This window comes from Procambarus clarkii, chromosome 86 (assembly GCF_040958095.1).
Source record: "Procambarus clarkii isolate CNS0578487 chromosome 86, FALCON_Pclarkii_2.0, whole genome shotgun sequence".
Lineage (NCBI taxonomy): Eukaryota > Metazoa > Arthropoda > Malacostraca > Decapoda > Cambaridae > Procambarus > Procambarus clarkii.
The window spans coordinates 15,552,980-15,565,395 of NC_091235.1; the positions used below are offsets into that span (position 1 = coordinate 15,552,980).

Sequence of the window (12,416 nt, forward strand, 5' to 3'; positions counted from 1 at the left end):
AACGTCTCTCCTTGCTAAGGAATTGAACCCAGGACTGTTTGTTTGTGAACCAAGTGTACTGACCACTGCACGTCTGCACCTTACATAGTACTGTGACGAGTTAACAAATCAATGGCAGTACCAATACCCTCATGCAAGAATGGTTTACCATTTATGTAAACATGTTAATTATACAGCACTGGCTTCTATAGCAAAGTTAAAATTTAATAAATTGCTAGTAACAAGGATTGACCGGGCGCCAATCCTTAACTGTCTAGGTATTTGTATGGTTAGCACAGTAACAGGAGCAGGCAGTGTGATGTCATTGCGCAATTTCACTTCAATATAGGCACATCTGGCAGGCTATAGCGAGGCTGAGCCACTACCAGAATATTCGGCTTGTAAACTGAAACCTTAAAAGGCATTCACTAGAACACTGCATTGTTGAATGTGAAACTGTAAAAGATTTTAGACCGCCTATTGTACCACCAACTAACTATTTCATCGAATCTGATGTACTGGACGACATCCTAAGAATTTATCGTCAATTTGCTTGGCCATTTTAAAGAATGAAGAATAATTTTATTTTTTTTATTTTTAAGCTGCATCTCTTATGAACCTATCCCAGCCCTTATGTCAGTGCACAGTAGAAAGCTGCATTTACATGTTCGTAAATTGAAACTATGTATAATGTAATGTAGTTGATTGTGACCATGTATGATTGTATGTGCTTCAGCCTACAGTTTAGACCTATTGTCATGTGTATGGTCCTCTGTCCTGGGTGACAGTGAATACCAGCATTATCCTCACTAAGACCCAATTGCCTCAGATTAGGCAAAATGTTAAGTAATTGTAAATAAAGATAATATTGTGTTCGACAACCCGAGCGTAACTCTGTAGTCTCCAGTGACAGCAGGATGCCTATATTAATAACAATAATAATAACTGCTATCCGGTACAGTACAAAGCTAGTAGGCGGGGGCATAAAGAGCTAGACCTCACTCTCCATGTGACACTAATAGGCAAGTACCTATCTAGACGTATTACCTTATTTAGCCTGAGGCTGGATTGGGAGCCAGGCCTGATGAAGACAAATTTGACTAAAGTAGTAACAGACCCCTATAACAAAATAGATTGAGCTATCAAAATGGGAGCATTGTTGCGGTGAATGAATAATTCACACAAAGTCCTGCATTGTTATTGCCGGTTAAAACTGCATATGAATAATAACAGTAGACATTAAATTCAACATTAAGAGGTTTCTATTTCGTTAAAGAATGCAATACCGTACAGAGCCCCATTTCATGGGGTCCCGTGAACCTCCATGAAATTCTTTCATGATTCCCCAGGTGGGAACCGCTGCCCTGACGTTTGTAGACTGAAAAATACTGAAGCATTTTTTTTTTTTTTTTTTTTTTTTTTTTTTTTTGAGATATATACAAGAGTTGTTACATTCTTGTACAGCCACTAGTACGCGTAGCGTTTCGGGTAAGTCCTTAATTCTATGGTCCCTGGAATACGATCCCCTGCCGCGAAGAATCGTTTTTTCATCCAAGTACACATTTTACTGTTGCGTTAAACAGAGGCTACAGTTAAGGAATTGCGCCCAGTAAATCCTCCCCGGCCAGGATACGAACCCATGACATAGCGCTCGCGGAACGCCAGGCGAGTGTCTTACCACTACACCACGGAGACTGTATCCGTGGTGATACAGTGGGTGATCCGTGGTTTTATTGTGAATTTGTTTGGAATTTATTCTTCTGAATTTATCTTATGTTATTATATTCACGAGAGCTTAATACTGATCGAGCAAATCAGGTTTCTTCTGGCAACGTCATCAATGTCACCATCAATCAAAACTACGGTCGTAGTGTACACATGGTAGGAAGCGGCCTTCAGAAAGACAGGAACAGATGTTCCAGATGGATGAGCAATTTGAGTACTAGACCAACAACTCTGTATAGATATTAATAATGTCTATACCATCTGGTTAGCAGGAAATTAACATGTACGCTTATATATTTATTTTGAAGTGGATAAATAAAAAAATTTACTTATATATATATATATGAAGAAACATTTACAAATATTGGCTAAAATACTTTTATACAACATATGAACAATAATTTTTTATGGGCTTATTAGCTCTAGGTAGTACAAATTAAATACAAATGTGGGCATGCCTCTGAGTTTCTTTATAAAACAAAGTAAATGTAGGAAAGTGTAATCAACTACTGCACTAAAAATCTTAGGGAAGAAAATTATGACAATAGCCTAAAAGAGAGTGCTGGACTGCATCAGTTCTTTAGCTATTGTATCCTGCTGTGAACGTTCCAACACTTGCTCAGAAGCGCTGCTCGAAAGAAAGCGAGAGGTCTTCCGACAGGAAATTAGCGACGCCTTCGGATAGTTCCTTGGGCTGAACTTGGAGTTATCTCTGGACATTAACTGCTTAAAAGATTTCCTGCCAGATCGAACCAAGAAACTTGGTCTGGAGTGTAGGGACAAGCCCTGACTGTGGCGTGGGTTTACAGGCTCGTGGGACTTTGGAGTCGTGCAGAACAAGGGTAACATTAGCTGTGAAGGCCCCGTCACCTCCGGAGACCGTCGGCGTAGTGTGTTGGGATTGTTGGTGAGGGGCGTGTGTTGCTGGTGGTGCGCTAGGCTGCCGGCTCCCTGCGTGATACTCTCGCAATTTGTCATCATTGGCCCTCTCCCAAAACTTTGTGAAGGACCAGGAACAGTACGCTCGTAATAAAATGAAATTATTCCGTTCTCTTTCAACATAACATCTGTTCCCTGGTTTGGGTTATAAGTCATTGCGTTGTAGTTTAGCTGATAGTTGTTATTCTCGTCAGGCGTGTAATATGCGTTGTTATCCACAACTTTCTTGGGGCTTGTTTGTTTGCTATTTAAATAAAATGTAGAATATCCCCGAGAAGAGGTATCTGGAGAAGTATATGCCAGTAGAGTTTCAGTATGGTCCCAACTCGGGGGAAACAGTCTGCGACTTTCTGTTCCAAAATCCATCTCGAAATATAGCGAGAGATATCCAGGGTACTTTGCATCATAGAGAAACAGACCACAACCAGCAGCCGTTAATATTATCCCCGTGACCGTGGTCAGCCACCACGATAACCCCAGCTGCAGCTCCATGCTAGTCCCGCTCACCATCAACTTGGAGGGGATGTGAGCGCCAATACAGACGACGTAAGTGAGAGATGCGAGGGCCATGAGCAACCCCGTCAGCATGAGTGGGAGAGCAGTGAGCTCCGGGGCCACGGTGAAGAGCACAACCCAAATCCCCCACACGTACATGGCTGCCACCAGCAGGGAGGAGGTGATCAACCCTGCTTCTCTGAGACCGTCACCTAGAGACCCACGCCACGCCCTGCTCTCGCCGCCCAGCTCCGCCGTCAGGCACAGCAGGCCCCAAGGCCACCCTGCCCGCAGTGCCCTCCTGTGTGCGAGCATTAAGTCCATCTGCGTTGTCCATGATACCATCTCGTTCAGGGAGAAGGTCGGGGTGATGTAGGTGAGGTTAACGTGAGCGAGCCCCGCCAACACGCCCATGGTGCCCCCCACTGGTGGCCGGAGAGGTCCTACGCTCATCACCACCTCCGCCTGCCCCACCATCCACCACGACGACCCAAACACCACCGTCAGGACGAACCCCGTCAGGAAGCACAGGAGCACCTGCAACACAACCCATTATTGCTTACACCCACTGACTTAAACTTCAAAGCGGCAAGACCAGTTAACGTGCTCACAGACTTAAATAGGTGTGAAAATTTAAATTTGATAAACATGCATGAAAAGTTGTTTGTTTCCCTAGTCAACTAGGCCACGACATGGTAAAAGGATTCTGTAGAAGGACAGATAGGTTGCAATCTTTTTACAATGTCATGGCTTAGTTGACTAAGGCATGTGCGTGGGAACACCCACTGCATAGGTTGGAACCCTCATCACGCCTCCTACTGATTTTCTCATTAACACATCACGTTAGTGTGATTACTCTGTATGAATGTAGTGTGCCTGCAAGAACCATACATGTCAAACACCTTGAACAATACACAACCTAGATTCTCAGGATGCGTTTCTAACGCAGGTCCTAATGATGTAGGCATAACAGTGGTCTAATTTGTAAATTTGTGGTCTAATTTGTAATTTGTAAAAATCAAAAGAGCAAAGATACTTATTATCAGAAGTTTCAGATATCCAGAGAGACAGGCTCCCTCTACCTATGAAACATTTATGCGAGGTGTGACAATGATGGAACAGAATCAATAGTGACTCAAACCATCATAATGTGTTACTTAACGCAAGAAGCATTAAGTCAAGGGATGATAAAACAGTCGTTTGTAAAACGCCTCATTAAAATTTCTATGTAAACCTATCTAACAATACACATTTCCGGTGGAAGACTTGTGTAATAGATCATGATCTCTTAGACGATGTTGTCCATAGTGCAAGAGTTGGTGATCGCTATGCCATACTAAACAAATACACCACATGAAAGATACAGTTAACCTCCCTGATAACCTACACATGCGCTTCAAGCTCAAAATATACGATTGGTATCAGTCGAACATTTACCAATGTCAGTGCTTTATATGAGGATCTTGTTAATGAAGTAATAGTACTATGTCAAATGGATGAAACACAAGTGACTAAGAATAGAGGACAGGTCTGACTCAAGCTTTAAGTCCAGGCATGATCATGTACTACATGTTGCTGACCATTATACACCACACAAAACAACAGAGTTGCTCAATACATTTATCAAAGCTAACCGAGCTTTCAGAAAACTGAAAGAGCAGATACACAGCACCGGGAACAGTTCTTGCAAGGCATCAATCATGCAACATTAGACTAAATGTGGGCCAACATTAAGAGCTCCAAATCCCAACAGCTTACGCTGACATGCTACTTTAACAGCATGCAAGCACTGCTAGCATATTGAATCTGCTCCATAATATACATCTTGCTAGTACTTGTTAAAATGGGTTTTAATAAGTGCCCGTAGTTAAATGGGTCCAGATGATGGGAATGACATGTCACCATTTGAACTTAGAACGGCACTCAAGAAGGGCAGAGCAACTCCTGGCGACAATGGCATAACATACCCTGAGGCTTCTTGCCGACATACTCAATAGTCCGCTGCTTTAACTGTACAGACACGCCGAGATTGCCTACCAGATCGTTAGACGCAAAGCCTCAATCCCTGTACCCAAACCACACTAACACATTTAGGCAGATATCTTTAATTTCCTGCATGTGCAAGGTTATTGAGAGGATTGTTCTCAGTAAGCTAATGATGCAGATCAAAAAGTCAATTCGCTTCTATTTTTTTTTGTCAGGGGGCGAGTTTTTAAAGACGGATTAGGAGTATTTAAAAAACAGAACTGCCGTAGTCATCTGTAAGGGGGTTAAGAGTAGCTATAATGCCTCCTGTGAATTGGACAGTTCACAGGAGGCAAATTCACTCCTGTATATTGTGCTTCCCGTTGCCTTTTCAGGGAACTGTGTGCTTTCCTGTATTATGTTATGTACTTTACTGTAGTTTTGATGTTTCATGTTATTTTTGTTTGTGTGTTCTGTGTTTCCTGTGTTTTGTGCCTGTTTTACTTTGTCTTGGGTGCTGGTTTTCCGGTGCATTTATCTTGTGTATATATGTAAAATATATATAAAAAAAATGGTCACTCAATGTCTTGTGCGCCAATCACCTCGTGGATGATGTGGACGACTAATCAGAGTTATCAGCTTTTTCCAAGACAAAAATCAATATTAAATGTGGGAGGAGCCTTGTCCAGTTGCCCGCTCATCCAGCCGTTACATTGCCGGTTTTCCGGTTGGGCTCAAACAATATACACGCTCCCATCTTTTGCCTTTGCATAGCGAGAAAATGATTTTGTCAAATACCAGACGCCACTTTGTTTAGCGAGAAGCGTAATGCGTATGGGGATCCATAATAAAACGGTTAAACTAACCCGCGATGTTAAGTTTGAGTCATGTTAGTTTGATAAATTTATTAGATTGTTGTTGTGTATGTTTAGCGCATCAGTGCTGTAATTACCATAGACGAAACATGGAGTTCCTCTGAGCCCATCATGTGCCTTTGATTTTTAAAATATCACTCACGGGGTGCTTGTGGGAGTGCATATTATGATCCAAAATATTAAAAACTTAAATTGGTAAACCATTTACATCTAAGTTTTTCAACATTACCAGCCGCTGATAAGCAAAGGAAGAGCGTCAACAAAAACATTTGTGTTAAGTACCAGGTTTGTTACAAGGGGCACAACTCTTTGGCTGCAATACTAACTGCACAAAACATGTACATAAAACATATGGAGTCAAATATTGTTGAAAAGAGCAACTTGCTTCGGAATACAGGAGGCGTGAATAGAATGTCAAGTGTTGCCGTGATATCAGTACACAATAACGAGGAAGGACTCACCACTATGAAGGAGGGCCAGTGCTTCTGCCTTGACGACAACAGCAGGAAGACGAAGGGAATGATGGGAACGAGGAAGACGATGATGCTGAGAGCAGTCTGGATGTGCCAGGCAAAGGCTGGGTATGGCAGCTGCTGGAGAGGGTAGTAGGTAGGGCCGCCTGCCTCTCGGGCCATCGAAAACCATCTCCACATCGAGCTTGCCGGTGTCTGTGCAACACTCATCATGGTGAGAGGCAAGCGAGGCAGGATACAGTGCAAGTCGGGAAGCACCTCTAACGGCTGAGAGGTCTAAGTGCACCAAGTGTGCACCACGAATTCCTGCGACCTGGAAATTCAAGAACATGTCATACCTTTAAAACTAACTAAAAGCTGTCTTAAGAAATATAAAGTTCACTTTCGCAGAGCGGTAGACGATTGGATCAAGTTAAGTGAGAAGGTGGAGGAGGGCAAAACCATTAGTAGTTTCAAAGCTTTATCCGACAGAGTACTGGAAAGACGGGACACCACGAGCGTAGCTCTCATCCTGTAACTACACTTTGGTAATTACGTCACTGAAGGCCTAACAACTATAACCAATGATATGTAGGGGTATAGTTCCTGGTAACAACTTCCTGGCCTTGCGAGGCATACACTAAAATCAATGTACATGTGCCAGCTGGGAGGTGTGCACCTCCGAATTCGAACAGCCACACAAGTAACCTTGTACAACAATACACACAACATGGAGGATATATTCTGACCTGACAGTCGTGCAGACACTGGTACACTTGAGCGCTAGAACACTGTGCTGGCCCACCCTGTTCTTCCTGCACCAGGTGAACAAGTAGTCTGCTGAACTTCAACCTGGGGTCGAAAGCTGTTTGAAGTCTCACATACCAGCCCATCCTCTAAACAAAGACTCAAAAGTGATTCCATGCAGCCGCCAAACCCCCTGTGTATGAATGAAAAACGGTTTACACACGACTCACAACTGATTTCGTTCGAACACTTCCGGAACAAGTGCTTCACTGACGAATTTTGTTAGAACCCAGCCCGTCCTCCAAACAAAGATCCAAAAGTGATTCCATACACCCGCCAAACCCCCTGTTTATGAATGAAAAGCGGTTTACACACGACTCACAACTGCTGACGTTCGAACATATCCGGAACAAGTGCTTCACTGACGAATTTTGTTCGAATCACAACGCCATAAATGCTTCACCCACGTACTACAAATACAAATAATCGCCAACAGAACCTAAACATCTAACCTAACATATGCCTATATATGAACAATATGCTAATATATAACAGTATTTGTTTATATTTGAGAACATTCCTCTTTTGAATGAACAGCATGTTAAAATTTAAGAATGCGTCTGTGGGGTCGACCGCTGGATGGACTCAACCCGTCCTCGACTCAAGTCCATTACATCCAGCGGTCGACTCCACAGACACATTCATAAATTTTTACATGCTGTTCATTCAAAACAGGAATTTTCCCAAATATAAATTAATATTATATATTAACGTTGTGCATATATAGGCATAAGTTAGGTTAGGTTAGGTGTTTATGTCCTGTTGGGGAATATTTGTATTTGTAGTACGTGGGTGAAGCATTTATAGCGTTGTGGTTCGAACAAAATCAGTCAGTGAAGCATTTGTTCCGGACGTGTTCAACGTCAACAGTTTTGAGTCGTGTGTAAACCGTTTTTTCATTCATAAACAGGGGGTTTGGCAGGTGCATGGAATCACTCTTGGGTCTTTGTTTGGAGGATGGGCTGTGGGAAAGAGTGACTAGAACCAACCCGTCCTCGATCCAAGTCCATTCAGCCAGTCCTCCAAACAAAGACCCCAAGAGTGATTCCATGTACCCGCCAAACCCCCTGTTTATGAATGAAAAAACGGTTTACACACGACTCAAAACTGTTGACGTTCGAACACTTCAGGAACAAATGCTTCACTGACTGATTTTGTTCGAACCACAACGCTATAAATGCTTCACCCACGTACTACAAATACAAATAATCCCCAACAGGACCTAAACACCTAACCTAACCTATGCTATATATGCACAATATGCTAATATATTATATTTTAAAATTAACAATTAAAATTAAATTATATAAAAATTAAAATATTAATTTATATTTGAGAAAATTTCCGTTTTGAATTAACAGTATGTAAAAATTTATGAATGCGTCTGTGGGGTCGACCGCTGGACGTAATGTGACTTGAGTCGAGGACAGGTTGCTTTCCCAAATTCTTCACCCACTTACTGCGCATACAAGTAATTATCGGTGTATTCAATGTCCATAAATAACAACGGTGGTATTTTTATAGTATTACTCAACTTTCAGTACTTTTGAAACCCGCACGCGCTTATTTTGGCGAATGTGGTCGGTTCTAGAGACGATATATGGAGTATATTTAATAATTAATTGTCTTGGGACAGGCAGCCACTGTTTAACGATTTCTCGCGATCGTCGTCGCCCTTAAATCAACAGCACTGTTATCAGCCTGGTCTGAGTAAAACTACATTGCAGATGATGGTAGGAGGGCGATTCCATTGTTCTCGTTCTCTCACGCTCTCTTTCTTTTTTTAAACTAATATTAGGGTTAATTAGGACCCTCAGTTGAAGTGCCTAGTGAAATTGCAGGCAAAAGTTAAACCTATTCCTACCTCAGTTCATTTGAAGCCTGCTCCTGAGACTAATTTGAACCTAAAAAAATGATATTATTATTTGAAACTAAGTAACTATCATATAAGGAATAGGTATCTAGTGAAACTACAAACAAGAACTGTTATCCTACCTCATCTCATCTGAAGCCTGCCCCTAGATTTTTTTTTAATCATCTTTATATACGGTAAATCTAAGCAACAATCATATAATGAACAGGATCAGCCAGTAGCAAACTGTGTGCCAGAGCCTTCATGTGATCGGTTGACCTGGCCTGATCTCCCACGTATCAACCTGTTGAGCGAACAAGTTCCACTCACTCACTCACTCACTCACTCACACTCTCTCTCTCTCTCTCTCTCTCTCTCTCTCTCTCTCTCTCTCTCTCTCTCTCTCTCTCTCTCTCTCTCTCTCTCTCTCTCTCTCTCTCTCTCTCTCTCTCTCTCTCTCTCTCTCTCTCTCTCTCTCTCTCTCTGATATGATCACTACGTACAAAATAGTAACAGGAATTGATAAAATCGACAGGGAAGATTTCCTGAGACCTGGCACTTCAAGAACAAGAGGTCACAGATTTAAACTAGCTAAACACAGATGCCGAAGAAATATAAGAAAATTCACCTTCGCAAATAAGAGTGGTAGACGGTTGGAACAAGTTAAGTGAGAAGGTGGTGGAGGCCAAGACCGTCAGTAGTTTCAAAGCGTTATATGACAAAGAGTGCTGGGAAGACGGGACACCACGAGCGTAGCTCTCATCCTGTAACTACACTTAGGTAATTAGGTAATTACACACACACACTCACTTTCTCTCTCAAATTTGGACAAAGGAGTTTTCCGGGTCCTATATACATTAATGGTGAGACCCACTCTTGAATATGTATTGCCAGCATGGAACCATTACCTGAAAAAGGACAAGGAGAAACTAGAAAAGGTTCAAAGATATGTAACAAGACTCGTTCCATAGCTGAGGGGATTGAGCTATGAGGAAAGACTGAGAGAACTAGACCTTACTATACTGAATGAAAGGAGTGATAATTGAGAAATTATAACATATAAGATTCTAAGGAAAATTGGCAAAGTAGATAATGCAGTAATGTTCAAAGATAGGAACATACATGGAAACTAGATGCAAAAATGAGTCGAGACATCAAGAAGAGCTTTTTCAGTGTTAGAGCTGTCAATTAATGGAATAGGTTACATGTGTTAGTTGTTGAAGCTAATTAAATTCAAAATTTTAAATGTAAAAATGATAAAAGCACGAAAAAGGAATCATTGCATTAATCTAAGAACATTCTTAAGGCTAGGGGCCGCACTTGACCCTGCAAGCACATTTAGGTGAGTACACACACACACATTCATAGTGTAAAAAGAGACACTGGAAACAGGAGACCTACCAGAAAGTTGGAAGACAGCTAATGTAGTCCCAATAAACAAAAAAAGGGTGATAGGCAAGAGGCACTGACCTACAGGCCAGTTTCCCTAACATTATACCATGCAAGATGAAGGAGAAGATTGTGAGGAAAAAGCTTGTAGAACATCAGGAGAGAAGGAGCTTTGCAATACACCACCAGCATGGGTTCAGGGATGGTAAATTGTGCCTTGTGGGTTTAACAGAATTCTATGACCAGACTACAACAATTAAGCAAGAAAGAGAAGGATGAGCAGACTGCATTTCCTTAGACTGTCAGAAAACCTTTGACACAGTTCCCCATAAGAGGCTGTTACAAAAGTTGGAGAAACAGGCATGAATAACAGGTCAGGTACTCCAGTGGATAAGGGAGTATCTAAGCAACAGAAAACAGTGAGTTACTCTCTTGGGTGGCTTAACCTTCACCAATCGGTGAGTTACTGTGAGGGGAAGACCTCAGAGTGGCGAGATGCCTCCACCATGATTATGCCTTTAGTGCTGGGAAGACGGGACACCACGAGCGTAGCTCTCATCCTGTAACTACACTTAGGTAATTACCAGAATCCCACAGGACTCTGTACAGTACTTGGACCCATCAAGCTTCTGAAATTTGTCAATGATCTTCCAGAGGGTATAGACTCGTTTCTCTTAATGTTTGCTGCTGATGCAAAAATTATGATTAGAATTAAGTCTTGACAAACTGGAGGAATGGTTTAGAAAACGGCTACTAAAGTTGAACTCGAATGTAATGAAATTAGGTGAAGGGAGCAGGAGCCCAAACACAAAATACCATCTGGGAGATGAGCTTTTTTGGGCACATCATCGAAATATCTGGCAAGATATTTCATTATATATATATATATATATATATATATATATATATATATATATATATATATATATATATATATATATATATATATATATATATATATATATATATATACATATATATACATATATATACATATACTGTATATATATACATATATATACATATATATATATATGTCGTACCTAGTAGCCAGAACGCACTTCTCAGCCTACTATGCAAGGCCCGATTTGCCTAATAAGCCAAGTTTTCATGAATTATTTATTTTACGACTACCTAACCTACCTAACCTAACCTAACCTAACCTAACCTAATTTTTTCGGCTACCTAACCTAACCTAACCTATAAAGATAGGTTAGGTTAGGTTAGGTAGGGTTGGTTAGGTTGGGTCATATATCTACGTTAATTTTAACTCCAATATAAAAAATTGACCTCATACATAATGAAATGGGTAGCTTTATCATTTCATAAGAAAAAAATTAGAGAAAATATATTAATTCAGGAAAACTTGGCTTATTAGGCAAATCGGGCCTCGCATAGTAGGCTGAGAAGTGAGTTCTGGCTACTAGGTACGACATATACATATATATATATACATATATATATATACATATATATATATATACATATATATATATATATATATATATATATATATATATATACATATATATATATATACATATATATATATATACATATATATATATATACATATATATATATACATATATATATACATATATATATATATATACATATATATATATATATACATATATATATATATACATATATATATATATATACATATATATATATATATATATATATATATATATATATATATATATATATATATATATATATATATATATATATATATATATATATATATATAATATTTATATTTATGCGAACAAGCTTGAATGGTCCCCAAGCCAATATGCAACTGAACTCCACACCCCAGAAGGATTCAAACCCAGACAGCCAGGAGCACTGTGCACCATGGCGTACTTGGTTCCTTAACCACTTGACCACACTGACTGTACAAAACTGTTGAAAGTTAGGAGACTTACG

The 12,416-nt window shown here is 40.3% G+C and overlaps 1 protein-coding gene across 1 annotated transcript; it reads right to left on the reverse strand.

Annotated features, from left to right (window-relative positions):
* Nucleotides 1-2,028: 2,028 nt before the first annotated feature.
* On the reverse strand, nucleotides 2,029-7,336 carry LOC123767551 (uncharacterized). Its single transcript, XM_045757285.2, has 3 exons — nucleotides 7,180-7,336; nucleotides 6,440-6,764; nucleotides 2,029-3,675 (listed from the first exon to the last, which is right to left on the reverse strand). Exons 2-3 carry the CDS (start codon nucleotides 6,662-6,664, stop codon nucleotides 2,254-2,256), a joined length of 1,647 nt encoding a protein of 548 aa, XP_045613241.1. The 5' UTR covers nucleotides 6,665-6,764; nucleotides 7,180-7,336; the 3' UTR covers nucleotides 2,029-2,253.
* Between the last annotated feature and the right edge of the window lie 5,080 nt (nucleotides 7,337-12,416).